At 35.8% G+C, this 21,655-nt stretch overlaps 1 protein-coding gene and 1 long non-coding RNA gene across 2 annotated transcripts; both read left to right on the top strand.

The window, feature by feature from the left end:
- Positions 1-9,898: 9,898 nt before the first annotated feature.
- LOC140884256 (uncharacterized) lies at positions 9,899-12,021 on the top strand. The gene is made up of 3 exons (XR_012150610.1): positions 9,899-10,032; positions 10,368-10,443; positions 11,837-12,021. It is a non-coding gene; the product is annotated as an uncharacterized lncRNA (long non-coding RNA).
- A 1,128-nt stretch (positions 12,022-13,149) lies between these two features.
- LOC140880582 (ran-binding protein M homolog) lies at positions 13,150-20,534 on the top strand. The gene is made up of 10 exons (XM_073285151.1): positions 13,150-13,773; positions 13,952-14,098; positions 14,327-14,413; positions 14,561-14,606; positions 15,109-15,185; positions 16,033-16,195; positions 16,960-17,028; positions 18,389-18,448; positions 19,546-19,632; positions 20,116-20,534. The coding sequence occupies exons 1-10, from the start codon at positions 13,388-13,390 to the stop codon at positions 20,386-20,388; spliced, it is 1,395 nt and encodes a 464-aa protein (XP_073141252.1). The 5' UTR covers positions 13,150-13,387; the 3' UTR covers positions 20,389-20,534.
- The last annotated feature ends 1,121 nt before the right edge of the window (positions 20,535-21,655 follow it).

Here is a 21,655-nt window from a genome sequence, read left to right as displayed (position 1 = left end):
CTTAAAAACTACTAAAGTTGAAATCAACAGGAAGTAGTGTTCATACGCCGTCCTAAGTGAAGGAGGTGACAAGTTAGGGACATGAGAGTCATCACATTCAGGAAAGAACAACATGAATTCAGCCGCCTCATCATTATTACTTCGGACTTGCCCGGAGAAATCGCGGTGCTGCTTCGGTTTCTCCCAACCGTTTCTCCTCCTCTTTGGCCGTGCTCCTCCTTCATTCTTTCGAACATCACCTATCATTAGTTAAAAATAAGAAAAACTGTTTTTTAAGTCACATATCATTAGTTAAATATAAGAAAAACTGTTTTTTCAATTTTGAATGTTTGTTATTTTTCGATTTGGTCAACTATATTTTCAGATTTGGTTTTAATTTAGTCCGTTATTTTTTATTTTTTTGGTTATTTTAGTCTTTTTTTTTCAACGTGAAGCTGATGTGACACCAATACAGTACTGATATGGATATAAAATTTACAGTGTCACATATGCATTTTGGTAGTAAAAAGACTGAAATTACCAAAAATAAAAAATGCATACTAAAACTAAAATGTGAGAATTACATATATAACCTAAATAATATAATGACATAACCAAAATTACAGTTTCCCCTTAAATATATCAACAACAATCATATACATATAACATATGTTTCAAGATTAAATTCGATTAATACTTTATAGTATGATCCAAAAGAAATATTATTTTTCACCTTGTTGGAGCGAGGCTGCAAGCAAAGCAAGTTCACAATCATCATTATGGACGTAGCAAGATTCAAAGCTTGGAAAATCCCACCACGATTATAATGATCATGATCTGGTGATGCCTTCCCATTGTATGGCTGCTACTCATCAAATGTCCCAGCAATGCTATCCCCACGCCGTACGCCATGGCCTTGAAATACACCGGATACATCTTGCTCTGCACCACATCAAACTGGTGCCTAGTCAGTGCAGAGCCCAACACATAACTCGATGCAAATGTAACCCAAACACACGTCCCGTACGCTGCCGCCAGTCCCAGCAAATGCAGTGCCACGAACGCCATACTCACCGGCGGCGGCATCGCGTACTCGAACAAGTCGAAAGCGACTTCACGGGCTCGCCTTGAGATGTCACTCAATTCTTTCCTCCCTCCTTCTTTGGCCTCATCCGCAGTACTCTTTTGAGCTCTTTTCGAGGCGATTTCTAACAATATTTCTTCTTTTGCTCCTTCTTCGGCTCCACGAGCTTCTTTTACTGATTTTCCTTTGGAATTCTCCATTGTTTCGGACAATTTCTGATCATGGTGATGTTGATCCCAGGTGCGGCATTACGAGATAGAAACTATGGAAATTGAAGAATAAAATAGACACCAAGATTTACGTGGAAAACCCCCAAAAATATTAGGATAAAAACCACGGGCAAGATCAAAAGATTCCACTATAATATTTGGAGAATTACAACCTCTCTCTGTGTTTCCAAAGAGATACTCACTTTCTTATACAGGAGAAAACCTATCTCACAAATATATATAGAAATAAATAAGAAGAGAAGATCACTCAAGATCAAAAGGAGGAACTTGAGGATGGGATAATCTCTTCTGAAGGAAGAGGCACCTATTTATAGGTGCAGGCTCTCGTCTGAACGCATGAAACCGCGTGCAATTATTCTCACCAATGAAATGCCAACTTTCCAACTTCCGACAGCTTATTAAATGAGCATAACTTTGAATGTTTAACTCTGACATTTCTCCCACTTGGAGATTTGATTGAAGATCAAACACATCTCCACATATCATTTCAATTTTGCCATTCCGGCTGCTTACGTTTCTGCTAGGCCACTTGAGAATCTACACCACTCAAACTTCTCTGTGCTTACTGGCTTGGTCAGAAAATCAGCTATGTTATTCTTTGTATGGATCTTCTGCATATCCACACTTCCTTCCTCTACTACCTCTCGCACAAAGTGAAATTGTACTCCAATGTGTTTAGTCCTGGAATGAAAGGCTGGATTCCTTGCAATGTGCAAGGCACTTTGACTGTCACAAAACAAATGAATCTTTTCTTGTTTGTGCTCAAGCTCCTCCAATAACCTTTGAATCCATATTGCCTCCTTGCAAGCTTGAGTAGCTGCCATGTATTCTGCCTCCGTTGTAGATAATGCCACAACTGTTTGCAGTTTTGAAACTCAGCTGACTGCACCTCCTGCAATTGTAAACACATAACCAGTAGTAGATTTTCTTTTATCTGGATCACCTGCGTAATCTGAATCCACATAGCCCCTGAGTGTAAAATTTGATCCTCCAAAACATAATGCAGCATTCGAGGTACCCTTAATGTATCTAAGGATCCTCTTAACCGTGCTCCAATGCTCTTGTCCAGGATTCGTCATATACCGACTGACTGCTCCCACTGCTTGTGCAATGTCTGGTCTAGTACAAATCATAACGAACATTAAACTTCCTACTGCTGATGCATACGGTACTCGAGACATATCCATACTCTCTGCTTCACTGCTAGGACACATCTCAGAAGATAACTTGAAGTTAATAGGAAGAGGGGTTGAAACTGGCTTACTATCTTGCATGTTGAAGCGTTGCAAGACTTTCTTCAAATAATTTTTCTGAGAAAGCCAAATCTTCCTATTGCTTCTGTCTCGGTGAACTTGCATCCCTAGAATCTTGTTTGTTGGTCCCAAGTCCTTCATATCAAATTCCCTAGACAACTGTGCCTTCAATTCTTGGACCCGATCTTTGTTGGGGCCTGCTACCAACATGTCGTCCACGTACAACAACAAAATGATATAATCATCATCATCAGACCTCTTGAAATACGTACAAGGGTCTGCACTGAGTCTGTTGTACCCAAGGCTCATGATATAGGAATCAAATCTCTTGTACCAACACCTCGGCGCCTGTTTGAGACCGTACAGAGATTTATTCAACCTGCAAACCAAGTTCTCTTTGCCTTTTTCTGCAAAACCTTCTGGCTGGAGCATATAAATTTCTTCTTCAAGATCGCCATGAATAAATGTTGTTTTCATATCTAGCTGTTCCAGATGTAGGTCAAACACCGCACACAATGCCAATACTACTCTGACTGTTGAAAGTCGAACCACAGGAGAAAATATCTCATTGAAGTCAATACCTTCTTTCTGAGCATACCCTTTGACAATCAATCTCGCACAATACCGCTCCACTTGGTTATTGCCATCACGCTTGTTCTTATAGACTCATCTGTTACGGATAGCTTTCCTCCCTCGTGGTAGTGTAACAAGATCCCAAGTTTTGTTTCTGTCCAATGCTTCCAATTCTTCCTGCATTGCTGTCATCCACAGGGATACATCCGAGCTTTGAGTAGCCTCATGGAAACTCGATGGCTCACCATCCTTTGTTAATAGACAATATGCAATGTTGCTTTCAGTGACATAATCTGAAAGCCAACCTGGTGGTCTTGTCTCTCGAGTTGACTGTCTCACTTTGGAAACCTCTGACTCAACTGGTTCTTGTTCCTCGTGCTCTGGTACTGCTTCACAAGAAACTTGATCTTCGTCTGTCTTATTTTCCACCTGAATGATAGTAGTTTATGAATTCAGTGTGCCTTTGTCTCCCTTCACTTTATCTTCCTCGAAGATAACATCTCTGCTGATGATAAGCTTGTGGACAGTAGGATCCCACAAGCGAAACCCCTTTACTCCATCAGCATAGCCCAAGAAGATACACTTTCTGGATTTGGAATCCAACTTTGATCTTTCTTGTTCATTGTACAACACGTACACCGGACTTCCAAATGTATGTAACCGAGAATAATCAGCTGGCTTGCCAGTCCACACCTCCATTGGAGTCTTCAAATCAATCGCCATTGAAGGAGAACGATTGATGATATAAGAAGCGGTTTTGACTGCTTCTGCCCAAAATAACTTTGGTAGGCCCGCAGTACTCAACATGGCCCTTGTTCTGTCCAACAAAGTTCTGTTCATCCGCTTTGCCACTCCATTCTGTTGAGGCGTGTAAGCCATCGTGAACTGTCTTTTGATGCCCTCATGCTGACAGAATGCATCAAATTCATCACTGGTATATTCTCCTCCATTGTCAGTCCTCAAACACTTGATTTTCTTATCAGAATCAAGTTCAACCCGCGCTTTGAAAACTTTGAAGACTTCGAAAACATCTGACTGTTGGAAAACTGGCGTGTTCCCAGATCAATCACGATTGATACCCGGTGCAGCGGAAGTTTAAAAATTTTATCATGGAACAATTTCATGGTGTGGGTATCAACCATTCAACGATTAAATTATATTGTGTGTGTAAAATTCAAATAACAATTAATTAAATTTTACCTTCAATCTCGAAGCGAGATTATTGGACACCAACAGAATTAATCTGCTCTTGTTGTCTCTCCCAGGAACTGATGAACTCCTTCAATCAGGTCCACGAATGGGGTTTAAATCCCTCTGATAGATTGCACTAGAAAATCTATCAGAAGTTTTTCTGCGAAGAGATTAAACGAATCTGATTCGTTATTCCTGACTGCAATTCAAAATCACAGACCGGAATTTCTCTGACAGAGAGGGAGGGGTTCGGCCGAAATATGTTTGAGAGAGAGAGGAGGGTTTCGAAAATCCTGTCTCAAAAATAATGACCTGTTGTGTGTAATTTCTGTACTGTAATAACTTATTTATAATGCAGACCACTAACACCTTAGGGCCCATTAGTCAAAAGTTGAGGCCCGACAAGCAAAGCCCGCATGTTCAGAAATTAATATAAAATTCATCGTGACTCCGATTGATAAACCGATTTTACCAATGTGCACAGAAACCATTTCTGCACATTTTAAAGTCAAGATAAATTTTCCTGAATCCGAATTCAGTGGTTTCCAAAAATGTACATCCCTATGTCATTTTAGGAAATCCTACTCCCTTACTCTTATTTAAGAAGTACAACTTCTTTATTCATTAAATTTAACTCTTTAAATTTAACTATATCAACGGGGATTAAAACTCCATTACACTGTGTGACCCTCAATGGTTCAGGGATACAGCTAGCCGTGGGCTCACAACTCCTTGTGACTCGGAACAACGATTTCCGACTTGCCCAACGAATCATGGTAAAGCGCCTAGCAACATCGCCCCATGATTCCCTAGGTATCACTGATAGTGCCTACAAGAACCAGTAGATTTTGGTTAGCGTACAGTACGGTCCCTTCATCCATATATCCCGATCGAATCAACAACCATTGGTATATCGAGAGTCGCTCAAGATTCGATAACTATGCAATACATCTTGAAGATCAAATTAGTGACATCGCATGTGCTACTAAGAAACCATTTCTTAAATCACATCAAGTACTCTGGCCAGAGATTCGTCACACTAATATCTCCTCAGATCGCATAGGATATCCACACTCGCAAGTATGTGGTGAATCCTTGACAACAATGCATCGACTCCTATATGTGTTGTAACTGTACCCAATCCCGACACCTGATGACCCCCATAGAGTCGGTAAACGAGTCAAAGCACAGTACTAGCATATAGAGTCTCCATGATGTTTCAAGTAGTAAGGACTAATGGTGTACAACCAAAACCGCGGACTTTATCCACTCGATAAGTGATAATCACTTGGAAAGTCCGGATAGGGTAGTTCGATTATTCATCCTATGAATATCCATTTGCATGCTTCGAACATCTCCATGTTCCCTACCAATGAAACGTGGTACTCCGCATCGCAAATGCTAGTCTCAAACTCGAGCGATCCTTATCCTTATTATCGGACGGCTCAATTGACTAGGAACAGTTTAGAATATACAGTGACTATAAGATGTATTTCATGATAGACATCCCCATGTTCTACCACATCTTACATACACTATAGTATATTCAAGGTCTTTATCAAAACAACAATAGTATATCACAATATAACAATATGAAGAAAGATAAAGTCATTGCCATTAATAAAAGTGTAAATTATATTAAACAAAAGATCGTTTGTACAAAGAGTCATCAAAGCCCATAGCCACATGTTGGCTCACTGGGCACCCACTCTTTCACTGACTTCTTCTTGATTGGATACACCCAACATCTCCTAGAGAAATCATCAATAAACGAGACAAAGTATCTCGCGCCTCCTAGGAATACCATCGGTGCTTGCCAAATATCAGAATGAATCAGCTCAAATATTCCTTTGCTCTTGGCAGTAGACGTGCCAAACTTCAATCTGTGTTGTTTACTGGTAACACAATGCTCACAAAAGGGTAGAGTCACTTTTGTAAGCCCCGACAATAGCTTTCGTTCTGAGAGAATCTTCATTCCTCGTTCTGACATATGCCCAAGCTTTCTATGCCACAACACTGTAGATTCTTCCCACGAACCAATTGATGCAACAGCTAGTTCCGTCTCTTTGTGTGTTTCCCCCAACAATACATACAAATTTGCAGCAATCTTTTCCGCCTTCATAACCACAAGCGCGCCTTTCACAATCTTCATGATCCCTTTTTTGATACGGGTTTTGTACCCAATATCATCCAATTGCCCCAAAGACAAAAGATTTTTTGTCAGACCCTTCACATGTCGTACCTCCTGTATGGTGCGAATAGTGCCATCAAACATTTTGATTTTGATGGTACCGACCCCAGCGATTTCCAAGGCATGATCATTTCCCATGAATACAGATCCTCCTGAGACTGGTTCATAATGATCGAACCATTCTCTCCTTGACGTCATGTGCCATGTCGCTCCTGAATCCATAATCCATGCATCACAAAATTTGTGTCTGCCTTCCACAACTGTTGCTGCTTCGCTGAATAGTATTTCACCACTTCCTGAAGTACTGGCCACATTTCCTTGAGATCCCTTATCGATGCTCTTCGTACACTCTCTCTTGAAGTGCCCTTTATCGCCATATTTAAAGCAGTAAATATTCTTCTTCTTACTTCTTGACTTGGATCTACCATATCTATGGCTCCCACTGGAGTCACGCTCCGTCAATCTTCCTCTCGTCATCGATAAAACCTCTGCTTGCTTCGATGTTGCCAACCTATCTTTCTTGTTCCTTCGACGACTCTATTCTCCAAGAACCGCAGTTAAGACATTGTCAAAATTTAAAGTATCCGAAAGAACATTGTTGGTAACATTGATGATGAGATGATCGTATAAATCTGGTAGACTCTGAAGAAGAAGCTCCGCACGTTCTTTTTCCTCTATTTTATGCCCCATAGACGTGAGCCGGAAAAATAGAGTATTCAGTGTATTGATATGGTCGGTCATCGATGAGGATTCCGCCATTCGAAGAGTATAAAGCTTTCTCTTTAGAAAAATTTTGTTGTGTAGTGACTTGACCTCGTACAATTTTGTCAGAGTATCCCAAATAAATTTTGCGCTTTTTATTTCAGAGATACTTGACAAAACTTCATCCGCTATAGCCAAGTGCAAATTGGCAATAACATTGTGATTCATCTCGTTCCACTTTTGATCGTCCGTGACATCCGCCGGTCTATCTCCAATAGCTGCCAAGCAACGCTCCTTTGTTAGATTTGCTTGCACCTTCAATTTCCACAGCAAAAAATTGCTCCCGTTGAACTTTTCTATCTCGTATTTTGCCGTCATCTTGACTACAAGAATCCTGCCTTATAAAATCTTCAAAAAATCTTTTCTGATGTGGAAGATCAGTCAAAGCTGCAACCACAGAGCATACTCAAAATTTTAAGAAATTTTATGTCAAGGCTTTGATACCACTTGTTGGTCCCAGGTGCGGCATTACGAGATAGAAACTATGGAAATTGAAGAATAAAATAGACACCAAGATTTACGTGGAAAACCCCCAAAAATATTAGGGTAAAAACCACGGGCAAAATCAAAAGATTCCACTATAATATTTGGAGAATTACAACCTCTCTCTGTGTTTCCAAAGAGACACTCACTCTCTTATACAGGAGAAAACCTATCTCACAAATATATATAGAAATAAATAAGGAGAGAAGATCACTCAAGATCAGAAGGAGGAACTTGAGGATGGGATAATCTCTTCTGAAGGAAGAGGCATCTATTTATAGGTGCAAGCTCTCGTCTGACCGCATGAAACCACGTGCAATTATTCTCACCAATGAAATGCCAACTTTCCAACTTCCGACAGCTTATTAAATAAGCATGACTTTGAATGTTCAACTCTGACAGGTGATGGACCTGGTCATATAGTGCACGCGAATCATGAGGTGAAATCCAAATCTTGGTCTTTCCATATATAATCCTTCTCGAATTCAATGACAACTACTCGATGCCCTTCTCTCACTATAACATCTTCTCCTGAATTCAGCTTCTCTTCATGAGCTGGAGAAAGAATATTCCCAGATGTCACAAGTGATGATGTTAATGTAATTAGTAAACCCAAAGCCAAAACATTAATCGTCATTCTCCTTCCTCGTTCTCTTTCCTCTGTCGCGAAATTTTATATTTGGGTTTATAACTTCGGTCAACTTTTTTTTTTTTTTAAAAAAATGACCTCCCCAAGTGATTTGAAATGCACATGGAAAGGTCATTTTTTTTAAAAAAATGTTGACCGTGGTTAAAAAAAAAATACCCCCCAATCTGCATGCAATCTAACGTGGGAAGGGTTGAGTCGATACTATCCGCAGGGTAGTGCCCTGCGGGTGACATGGCGATTCATGATTGGTTAAAATCAATGGGTTCTACGTAGGACCCAATGATTTTGACCAATCATGGGGTTACATGTCATCCGATGGGGAATGCCCTGCTGACGGCGTGTACTAAACCCGTGGAAAAATAAGATAAAAATGCCATATAACTTATAACTCGTCATACTGTGTGACACGTGACATACTACCAGTTTTCACAGATCAATACCATGCTGCAGTTTTTATTTTTCAATATTATCTTCCTCGAGATTATCCCATTTCCTTTTTTCTTCGTTTAATATTCAATATCATGATATTTTCATCTTACAAAGTCACAAATTATGATTTATCGAGGAGCTTAAAAACAAAGACAAAAATCTACTAGAAATGTTTCATACAAAACTCAAAAGATATGCTAGTATTATCCTGAACAACTTGGCACTCTAAACTAGAGCTGAGATACCGAACTAAATACCAATTTTTTCGGGATACCGTACCAAAAATTTTTCAATATATATACATCTTTTTGGTACATCGATTTTTTTTTTCGATATTTATACGATATTAGTATGGATTTTTTCCATACCAAAATTTCAGAATTTCAATATCGATATTGGTATGAATTTTTTTCATACCATTATTTTTTATACGGTATATCGAAAACGCACATCTACGAGTCTACTCCAAACACTTATAATGTTGTACCACAAAAGAAAAGACTCGAGTACTTACTGTAATGCTCGATACGAGCAAAAATAGGAGCTTTCATTACAATAATCAAGTTATTAATTAGGAGGAGACGAGACCAAGAAATCACCCGTCACATACGTACAGAATTATTATAAAATTATAGTCGATCTCCTTTAAGAACTGGAGTGAGTTACCATATGACATTAGATGCATTCGTTTCCATCATGAATTCATGACATTAGGCATCCAAAAAATATATCATTTTAATTTGCTTGAAAGATATCATGATCTAATGTGAAAAATCATTCAAAATTTGGAATATTACTTGCTTCAAATTAGCACATTATTAATATTATTAATTATTTTCAGTATCTGAAAGAAATTAATTGCTCTAATCGGTTTCGAAACAGCGATTATTTCCGAATTTGGTAAATAGCGGATGTTGAATGGGTTTCTGACAGTCGATTCAATCTGTCTAAAAAAATTTGGACTGAATGAGTTTTTTCTAATTTAGTGAATGGGCTATAAACAGCCCAAAAATCGAGTCCAATTATTAAGTTATCAAAAGCCCAATTTATCTTTGTCGCAACTATTATTGGTTTCAATATCAAACACCTGTTTCAATTTCAGCTACCGCTTTGAATAGCTTCTGTCGCAAACGATCGGGGAAATATTTTTTTCCCTTTCGACTCTCTCCAGTATTTTTCGCCGGGGACTTTGCTAAATTTCTTTCGAGGTGAGTTTATGACGTTTGGGTTTTTTTCGTTATTGTTAATTGTATTGGGCAGGCAGAAACATTGAGAGCGAAAATCAAGAATTTCATCAATTTGTTTTACTTGATTATTATTTATGTTGAAGGATTGTTTACCAAATTGTTATTTCCATTCCATATATCTAGCCATGGTTTTTGAAATTATTTTGGTTAAGGTTTAGTAATCATATTTCATTCAACTTCGTTGATAGATCAAAATGGAGAAATATCACCAAGTACAATGCTTGGAACAGTCAATTAGCATTTCTTCTTGTGCCGTTTAGGTTTTTCTATAGATTTTGACTAACTATATTGAACAGATGGGAACAGTCAATTCGGAACTAAAAGAACTGTTCCAAGGGAAAAAGCGTGTTAGGAATCCCTTTGTCCCAGTTCGTAAATTTCTCTTTCGTCAATCTTTTGTAATTTGTTTATGCTTACATTTCTGTACATTTGAGCCTATGCATAACATTCTCATTATGATATTTGTTTTCCTTGTAACTGTAACAAGTGAAGTTGATGTCTTTTATGCCCCTTTGTTTCCATTGGTAAATTCCCATTTAAATATCAACTTTATGGTTTGTTTGGAGTCAATGTGGCGTGTGCTATATTATTTATCTTTTGAGAAGCCGCACTATGGTCTGCGTACTCTTGACAGCTTTAAGTCACTATTATTATTTGATATATGTATCTTAGCCTAGTTTATAATGAGAACACACCACATCGCTATCCCTAATTTGTTGATAGCTTTTTCTAGTGCCCATCCCTTTAGGTTGCGCTTGGATTGAAGTATTTTAAATCTATGGATTTTGATTATAATTTTAGTGTTAACAATTAAACGTAGTAAAATCTCAAATTCATAATTTAATTATTTACGCATTACTTAGATGGATTAAAAATGATTTTAAATCACCATTTTATTGAATGAACTTAAAATACATCCTAACTACCATGAATTATCATATAAACACAAAAAGAGTAAATTTGATGTTTGTTGTGCTACTTTTCTAAACAATAAAAATGCATTTGAAATACTTCTATACAAGCGGAGCCTTAGGTAATTCAATTCTTAATAGAAAATCAAATTTAGATTATATTCCACTAGGTGAATCCAAACCGAAGGTATTGATTTATCGGGTTGAAGAGTTCATCAAGGTTGTATGTGGCACCACGATTTGCATTGAAGCGGTGTAGTACATGTAACGTTCCATTTCATAAACGTCTCAACAAAGAGCATTGCTGATGAACTTTTACTCAGAGGTGTAATTATATAGGTGGAGAAAGAACAGTGAAAGCACATAAGAGTATTTGCTTCACAATCAGTTGGGCTGTGAACATGGTTTTTGGATTATTATTTGTCTTGATATGAAGTGACCTTGATACATTGCAAGCTGAATTATATTTGTGATTGTGGTTGTAAAATGTCCTTTTTAAAAGTGGTGTCAGCTTGTCATAGCTTTTATGGAACACGATTGTTCCTTCAATTAAGTTGTATTTCATGCAAGTCTCATGGTAGATAGAAGAAGTTAGCTGTGAAATGAAAGGATATTGGTTTCACAGCTTTCGCAAGAGTAAAACAAAGGGTTAAATTTTCGAATAACCTACCATCATTGTACCAATCTCTTGGATCAACTTTCCTTATAGCATGACAGTACATATTTGCCAGCATGGTAATGACCTAAACCTTTTGACAGGCCAACATACTAATGACTAAACTGGTGAACTTTTTTTTCTACATATATCAAAAAGTTTTTTCAATCCATTAACATCGAGGATTTTTGTGTTTCAGGGGCCTTTATAACTGCAGGGGTTCTTACAGCTGGTTTGATTAGTTTCAGACAGGGGAATTCTCATTTGGGTTAGAAATTAATGAGAGCTCGTGTGGTAGCTCAAGGTGCCACAGTTGCGCTAATGGTTGGAACAGCTTATTACTATGGTGAAAAATTTTGATAATCCGCGATGTCCGGTAGTTGCTGAATGAGCTTCGGCACACTTGTACTTTCCTCCTTGCCTGAATATTTATTTCTTCTTCTTTTTTTTTCTAATCGGACACGATTCCCTTGATCTCTGAGTTCATTTTGGGCTAGGAGGTGAGATCTGTATCTCGTTCTTGCATTTTAATGAGCATTATATGCCCATTGTATCTTATTGTCAGATACTAAATAATAAGTATGATATACATTTATCGATCCAAGTATAATATGAGCAGAGGAGAGCAGCATATAGTTATGTTTGATGTGACTCGTAGGGTGCCTTATGCCAATACATAGCGACTACAAAATGATAGATCAATTTTAATTCGAGTGAAATGTTTTTGTTTTATGTTTATAGAATGATTTCTCCAATTCGAGTGAAATGTTTTTTGTTTTATGTATTTTGTTTTATGTATAGAGAGATCACTCCATATCCATCTTTCAATATAAGATTTGAAATCAAACCCTATCAATATAAATATTGGTAATTTGATCATTTGGATGTCGTTTCAATAGGTATGAATTACATGAATATATAAATTTTGTACACTAGATATTTCTATTTTTAAATTTTCTTTCTTCAGTACTTCTCGAGTGCAAACATGTATAATCTTATGAAATTATACTTGAAATATGAATATCCTGTTATTGAAAAAAAATTGCCTTAATTGGATTCTTCAATCTATCCTCTTTTTTTTTTCTTTTTTTTTGTTTTTGAAGGTATTCTTCACGGTATCTTAAATTGAGTTGACACACTAAAACTTTTATGTAGTGTGCAAGGTGCAACATACAATTTGAGCAATCTTCGAGCATATCTTTAATTACACTTGTAAATTCGATTTTATTTTATTTAAATTTTACATTATACTCTATGACTCTAATATAATGAAAGATAAAAAAATAATTAATTTAAAAATAACAGGAATTATAATATTTTCAATTTTGTAAACACGTCAAAACCATTTTTTTTAAATAATAACACTTTAGAAATAAACAGAACTTATAATATTTTTCAATTTCGCAAACACGTCAAATCATTTTTTTTTCCCAAAAAAAAAACAAATTTAAATTAAAAAAACACTTTAAAATGGTTTTTTCGTAGCTATAGGCTTTGTTTCCAAATCTTTTACACAATCAAAACGAAGCTCCGGCCGATAAAAGCGCTTCCGCCGTTCACCTGAAACACACGCGTACCATAGATATTAGAGATTTATAATTAAACTGGAGTATGCACAGACGACTGTTGTTAAATCCTGATCCGAGAGCAAAATTTGTTCTTGCCCTAATCATCAAGTTTTATCCTCGATTTCTCCATCGAAGATTCCCCTAATTCCTCAATCGCACAATTGCAATTGATCCTTCGAATAATGTCTGAAACTACTTCACAAAATCAGTCTTCATCGCCCAACGCTTTTACTGGATCCTACTTCCTCCAGGTCTGGCGCAACACTTCCCTAACCCTAACCCCCGAAAGTAAATCCGAATTTGACGAGGATGGTGAGGAGGCTCCCACTGCTCTAGATACCGTAAATAGCTCCGCTGGGTTTTCATTGGTAGGGCCTGACAAGCTTTCGGTATCGTATCCAACTGTTGATTTACATGGACACGACGTCGGAGTCGTGCAGGCGAATCGCGCCGCACCAATGAAGCGGCTTGTTTATTATTTTGAGATCTTAGTGAAGAATGCGGGTGCTAAGGGGCAAATTGCCATCGGATTTACCACTTCTGCTTTCAAACTCCGTCGCCAGCCGGGGTATGTGTATTGTCTTATCCTTGTGTGCGAATTAATGTATTTTATTTGGGTTTATGTATTGTCTCCTATTTTTGGTTAACGTTCTCAAGTTTCTCAATGTTGGAGAGACAACATTACTTATATCTTGGTTCTTGTTATTATATTCTAAAGTCATTATTGATCTTTCTCTATCTGACAGATGGGAAGCTAATAGTTATGGATATCATGGGGATGATGGGTTACTTTATCGTGGACGTGGAAAGGGAGAGACATTTGGCCCAACCTTCTCAACTGGTGATACAGTGGGAGGTGGTATAAACTATGCAACACAACAATTTTTTTTCACGTAAGATATTCACTCTTTTAGATTACTTATAAACTGGGAAATTCTCCATGCTTTTTAGTATCTAATACTGGGCTGGTTGGTTGAGACCAAAGTGTTCTCTACCCCTTTCTAGTTTCTAACTTGTTTCTTAGAAGCAAATCTTTATTTACTTGGGTTGGGGGTCATTCAACTTCATTACTCATTTCTTAGGTTCAGCGTGAACGTTGTTTGATAATAATCTATTAACAGGAAAAATGGAGCTGTAGTAGGAACTGTTCATAAAGATGTAAAGGGTCCTGTGTTTCCCACGGTTGCTGTTCACAGCCAGAGTGAAGAGTATGTGTCATGATAATTATTCCATTATTTGCATATGTTTCTTAATGTGAGAACACACGTCTTCTTCCCATTTGTTAGTTTAATATGTATTCCATCTCAATGTGATGGCTGAACTTCTTAAGGTTGTGCATTGATCTATTATAACAGGATAACTGTTAACTTTGGAAAGGATCCATTTGTTTTCGATCTTAAAGTAAGTTTACCATCCATCTTCTTTTGTTCATTCATCAATGAGCCATCTTATTTGCTCGCCTACTTTCTTTTCCCTTATTATCTACTTGAATCATGCTTTACTTAATTCTAGGTGTACGTGCTCATTTTTTAAAAAGTTCCCATCAATTTGCTAATACTGTCTTCCCATTTTAGGATCAGAATGATTATGCAGTACCAACAATTTTGTGCATATTTATTAATCAGAATATTAACTTATTGTATGGTGAACTCCCAATGTGAATGTTTGGCCTCTCAAATTGAGGGTGAAAAAAATAACCTACAGCATCCGTGTTTTCTCGATTATGGAATTTTCATCCACAGTTTTATTTCGATCCCAAATCTTCTTGCATAATCGTTATTCATTATGTGCTGTAAATTAGGACTGAAACTTTCTATGAAATGCCAATTAGCGCATTAGTACATTTTGGTTGATTTAAATTTAAATGCTATATTCCTTCTGGCCTCTTGTATCTGTCAAACAGGCATATGAAGCAGACCATAGATCAAAGCAGCAGATAGATATTGACAAAATCCCAGTGCCGCAGGATGCTGGCTATGGGTAAGTAAGAAACAATTATTCAGAAATTGTTTCGAAATTTACAGTTGACTTTTTTTAGTATTAACACTCATTTTAAGGTCCTGCTAATGGTTTCGGCTTAATTATGCAGATGAGATTCTAATTTTTCTTTTCACCACGCTCTTTCTCTCCATTGCATCACTATCCTACAAGACTATCAGTCATCGACAATAGCTAACTGTTAAATTCTCAGTCACACAGTGATCAGCATTTTCAAATATACAAAGAGCATATTTATATTATTGGCTCGTTGAGTGTTGGTGATATATTTTTTTTTTATATAAGAAATGATGATGTATTGATACTGAAAGCTAATAATTACAGTAAGAAGGGGGTAAGAAGTTCGCGACAAAAGGGTAGACAAAAGCCCGAACACATCAAAAACAAATAAACTTCCAATCCCTCAAAGTATCTGAGATCGAAAACTTTCTAAACTCTAAGCTCTTCCTTATCCAAGAATTGGGTCAAAAGATAAATGCCCTGTTTGGCTGGGCTTCAGAAGTTCAACTCTAGAGCCCAAACAGTGTTTGGCTTTGATCAAACGTCTCAAGTTTTTTACTCATTATTTCTATTTCAAATAAACTATATGGAACTTAATGTCACACATTTACTTCTTTTTCGATGTTCTTCTACTTATCATTATACTATTCGTTTCCATGTATGCATTACGTCATATCTCGTCATATCTCGTCACATATCACATCAATTTTCAAAATTATCCAAATATTATTTCAAAACCATTTTTTACATTTTTCTCGAAACTTTTGAGTTGACGCTAAACCAAACGCCACCAAATTCTTTGACAAATTTTATTTGTAATTTGCTTCAGATTAGTTCGGTCCTATTTACAACACTATGGGTATGAAGAAACACTTCAGCTATTCGACATGGCAAGTAGAAGTACGGTTCCTCCGATTTCTTTAGTGTCAGAAATTGGCTTTGGTGAAGAAGATTCTGTGTACGCTCTGAATCAAAGGAGGACTCTTCGTCAGGTTCACAATTTAATTTATATTTTTTTTAGGTCTCACCCGGGAACTGTCTTCTTTACTATTGAATTTGGAAAATGCGTAGTATCATTTTTACTCTTTATCTTCTCCCTTTTTGCAAGGGTTTAACAATTATTACTGAGAACGTCAGGGTTTCTTCTTGTGGATTTAATAGCAACTTAAGAGAATATAACTGGAACACGTTACGTTTGATTGGTACATGCACAAAGGCTCTTTCACTGTTTGTGGACATTCATTCAATCATTGTATACTAGTTAGTGAAGTTACCATGGGCATTGGTTTTAAACAGCTTGGTTGTGCTACCTGGTTCCATACGGCCTTGTGCCACAAATAGCATGTGCATCGGTCTGCAGATTCCCTTAGGCGCTCATTGTATCATTATGACTAGATGTAAATCAAAACTGGCATCTTTATTCTGTGTTATAACAGGAACGGTGTCATTTGATTGTTATTTTCATAACAACCAATATTTGTCTAAGCTTATCGGATGTCAATTAATTTAGCTCTCATGCTTAAGAGTTAAGAGTTCAAGATTGTTGGCATTTGTCTACTCCTAATATACTGGAAAAAAGTCACAGAAAAATGGTGGCTATACGCAGGTTTGACTGGATCAAAACCACACTTTTTTTACTAACGGCCTCTTGGAGAGAAATGAAAGTTTTGTTTTCCTATGGGTTTATTTATCCTATTTGGTTAGCAACTTTTGCACCTGGATGGCTATTAATAGTATCCTCTTCTCGTTCATGTAGCTAATAAGGTGTGGTCAGGTCGATGATGCATTTTCGAAAATTCAGGAATGGTATCCTCAGATTATTCAGGTAGATTATCTCGAGCCTTTTCTTTGTCAACTTGATGACTTGGAATTTTTATTGATATTATTATATTTGCAGCTTCTTATGAATCTTAATGAGAATTGTTATGTTCTTTTTTCACCTTCACCCTCTTGAGACACCCTTCATCCTTTGCCGAAACTTTTCTGTCATTATTCTTTTGGCCTGACTTATGTCTCATAAAATAGATTGAATCCACCTCAAATCTGGAATCGTTACACTTGAAAATTATGAACAGTTCAAAGACAATACCTGATGATCTTTGGTGAAGAGGTCAAATTTTAGTTTGAGTAGTTGGTGATAGATCCACCAGATGAGTATTCTAGGATCTCCTGGTTTTATCAATGCGAGACTATACCCGAGAGTTTCATCATATTGATACATTTATTTTATTGCGTCCAGCATGTTTTTTTAAACTGATTGTCATGATGTATCATTATTATAGCTCCTTAGAGCATGTACAAGGATGTGAGGAAGTTGATGTGGTTAAGTTGATAATTTGTCGCATGATGATGTCAGCGTTGATAACTTTATTGTTTGTTCCTACAATGGTGTGTTGATGTTGTAGTGGTGATGTTGAAATAATAATTTTTTAATCAATTAAATAATGCTTTTCAAACATAATAAAAATACACATAAATATAACAAATTAAAAATAAACATAATTAAATTTAAAAACTACATTAAAAAAATGTACATAAATATAAGAAATAAAAAATAATTTTTTTTAAAAAAAAAAAAATAAAATTTAAAAGCATACATAATATTCCAAAATAAAAAACAAACATGAAAAAAAAACACATGAATTAAACTTGACACTAAAAATAAAATTTCTTTGATTTTGAAAAATATAGTCATTGACCTTTTTAAATATTTTTATTAATTATTCTTAAATTTTTTGATTTTTTTAACAATTTATTTTTAATTAAAATCATTTTTATAAATTAAAATAATAGATCAACTCCCTACCATGTTTAAAAAAAAATTAAAAAAAAAAAAAGAAAAACAAAAGATTGGTGGGGCCCGCGCGAAAAAAAAATTAAAAAAAAAAAAGAAAAACGAGATTTGTGGGCTTCACCGCGCGGAGAGTGTCCGCGCGGGGCCCACAATCTTGATTGCGCGAGGAAGTTTCCTCGTGCAATATCATTGTCCCTTGGAGGGGGCAATATTTAAATGGGGCGATCAAGTTGGGCTTGATCGCTCAACTTGATCGCCCCTTGTACATGCTCTTACTCTTATATTATATTCCTTCTCATTCAAGGTTGTATCTTCGGATTGTCACTACTTATTTTGATGTTATGGTCAATGCCTTTTTCAATATCCTTAATGAATCTGCTGCTCTCTGCAGGATGATGCATCAATTATTTGCTTTTTGCTACATTGTCAAAAATTTGTTGAGCTAGTTCGGGTAAATATCTTTTTCACAATTCTCTAATTGAGCTTAGGCATGTTGTGGGTCTACAATATTGACCTTTTCTTTCTTTGTGTGGGTCTTAGTGCACGGGAGGACATGAAGGTGATGCATGAAATTGTCTGCACTTAAGATTTTAATGCTACAAAGTGATGATTTGATTTTTGCCTCACATCGTCCATATTTGACGTAGAAACTTGTCAGTATGCTAGATGTCAGTGCTTTTCTGGAGTATCCTGTAATCAGTCTGAAGTGGATCACTAATCAATTGCAAGACTAATGATAAAAGCTTAACCAGGATAAAAGCATAGAGTTGCCATCACCTTATGTTTGTGTATCTTTTCCTTTAGGTTGCATTTGGATGGACTAAAATCAGTAATTCTTTTCAAATTTGTTGTTTCAATTCTTTTCACTTGTTTAGATGGACTAAGTAATATTCAATTCCACTTTATATAAAGTTAAGCATTTTTAACAGTAATTAATTTGGTTCAAAGCTTTGGCAGAGTTGAACCTAGTCCACTTTTTGTAATTAATATCGTTTTTATCTTTATTAATGCAATATACTCTCCTTTCCTGTTAAAAAAAATATTTGTGATGGATTTCAGATGATATTCATCCTGGGTATAATTTTAAATTTATTTTTCAAATCCTCCAAATAAAATTTCTTCCTACAAATCAAGTCCTTCCAACCAAATGCAATCTTATATTATTTTTTCCTATTTTATTTTGTTGCAGGGCCATTGAGTATTATTTGATCATCTACTCTTTGCCTCTTTTAAAGTCACCATGTATCCATTATTGTGCCAAGAAAATTTGAATTTACTTGAAAAGGATGTCATTAAAAAATTAAGACTTGATATTTACCAGTTCAATATGATTAGCCTAAAATTTGTTTTTTTCATACTTTATTTCATTGTCCAACTCATTGCTTTATGTTTAAGAATTTTTAATATACAATTTATTTGAATAATTATGTTTGAAAATGCTGTTTATTCTTCCCCATTTTGGAAAAGGGAGTATTTAGCCTTGTAACGGCGAATGGCAATTTCCCCCAACAGAATATCTGATTTTTTATTTTGCTCAACTCGTGTCAGGGTGGAAAGTTTGAAGAAGCTATTTTGTATGGCAGAAGGGAGTTTCATAAGTTCAAGATTTCATCAGATTTTGATGACTTAGTTAAGGTAGAGTGAAGAAGACTTAATGTTTTACTTTAATCTGACAGGTGCATTTACTTAAGTTTATTGCCGTTTGTTCCTCATAAACTGCTTGCATGAACCCGTTGACTGTTAGTTTGTGTGGTTCCAATGGATACACATGTAGCAAACATTTTGATACAAGCTATATTTGTTGAGACCAATTTGAGAAGTTCACTCATTGATTTTTCTCCTTGTGAGCGTTTTTCGGCACATGATTAGATTTTCACCTCTATGATGTGGAATTGTCTTTGGTGGCGTATGATGTTGACATCTTCTGGACAGAACCCATGTGTCCTGAGAAACGATACAAGAAAATTGCTAAAGAGGATATGGCTTACTTGTCCCGCTGACCGTGTTGCGTTGGTTGTCCATGTTGCAAAACCCTTTTGCCTTCTATTTTGGCACGAGGATGGATTTTGAACAACTGCTTGTTTTATGACTTTAGCTATTTGTTTCTTCTGCTGCCAGGATTGTGCAGCTTTGCTAGCTTATGAACAACCACACAAATCCTCTGTTGGATATCTTCTTCGTGATTCTCAACGGGAGCTGGTGGCTGATGCAGTCAACGCCATGATTTTGTCAACTAATCCAAGCATGAAAAACTCAAGACTTAGCATGCTCTCATCTCTTGAGATGCTAATAAGACAGCTTACAGCTTGCTTCTTAGAGAAAAGGTCCGGCAATGGAGATCAAGGCGAGGCTTTCCATCTGCACAGAATTCTTGAGAGTTGTAAGAAGTGATTTCAACAAACTCTGGCCGCCTTCAGTGTAAATAAATATGTAAGTTCAGTCAAATCTTTCTGAATTCCGTCGTAAAATCATTGTAGATGGACACAACTGGAAGTCTTTTCAACTCTCCTCATTTGGAATAGCGTTTTTATTTCTCATGGATGTTCCCATTTTATTCTTTATTTATTATGTTCATGATTGCATAGCGCCAGAAATCTGAATATTAGCAGAAAGAACGGGGCTTCTAGTTCTCATTTCACGTTTAAACACTATCTTAGAGATCTATCCACGTTCAGAAATCTATCTATATGAGACGGTTTGTGCAGAACTAAGGGAGAGACTCGGGATTAACTTTTGGAGAATTATATATATATTTTTATTCCAAGTTTATTTCTAACACATTTGGCTCTAATTTTTTTTTAATCATTTTTTGAATTGATTCTGAAAGAAAAGAAAAGAATTGATTGTTTTTTTTTTTATAGACAAAACAAAATTAATATTTATTTGTTTTTTATTCTGTATAATAGATTAAGCATAAAACGATCTTGTTAAATTTCATGTCATATTTAATTTTATAATAATCATATCTAAGATTAAAACTTGAGGAAAAAAAAACATGGGTAATACACTATGTGCATATATTATTTCACACCGTGAGTATTTGAGGTTATAATGTGTATGTTTGCATTTGTACAGTTTGTTGTTTTTTCAAAAAAATAGATAATTGTTTTTCGGAGTTTAGTTGATTTTTATATAATATATAGAATTATATTGAATTTTTTTATGATTATTTTGTTGGTTTTTGATTGTTTTCTTGATAATGTGCGATTTTAAACATATTTGTATTTGCATAGATAGTGTATAAATTTTTTAATTTTGAAAATTGTTTATAGATATGGTAATTTTTTTTTTTACAGTAAAACTTGTAATATTATTAAGAATTCAAGTCGTTTATTATTATGAATTTATAAAAATATTTTTATTAAATGGAATTAATTTTTTTTAATTGAGCAATGACGGTAGGGATGTAAACGAGCCAAGTCGAGCCGAGCTTTTGAATGTTCAAGCTCGGTTTATTTATAACCGAGCCGATCCCGACCTTATTTAATGAATATATTCATGGCTCACGAGCTTATTCGAGCTTTTATCAAGCCTAAACGAGCTTAATATATTTAAACTATAAATTTAAATATTCATTAAATTAATTAAAAACTAAATTATATATTTGAAAAAAAATATAATATTATTATTAAATTTGTAATTTTATTCTAATAAATTA

This window comes from Henckelia pumila, chromosome 2, assembly GCF_033568475.1.
Source record: "Henckelia pumila isolate YLH828 chromosome 2, ASM3356847v2, whole genome shotgun sequence".
Lineage (NCBI taxonomy): Eukaryota > Viridiplantae > Streptophyta > Magnoliopsida > Lamiales > Gesneriaceae > Henckelia > Henckelia pumila.
The sequence above is the reverse complement of the archived record's forward strand: the minus strand, read 5'-3'. Positions and strand labels throughout refer to the sequence as shown.

Bases quoted from the DNA above. Each gene is read 5' to 3' on its own strand.
- LOC140880582 (XM_073285151.1), top strand. From the start codon at position 13,388: ATGTCTGAAACTACTTCACAAAATCAGTCTTCATCGCCCAACGCTTTT. The intron at 14,099-14,326 runs GTAAGATATTCA...ATCTATTAACAG, and splicing joins ACACAACAATTTTTTTTCAC to GAAAAATGGAGCTGTAGTAG. The intron at 14,414-14,560 runs GTATGTGTCATG...CTATTATAACAG, and splicing joins GTTCACAGCCAGAGTGAAGA to GATAACTGTTAACTTTGGAA.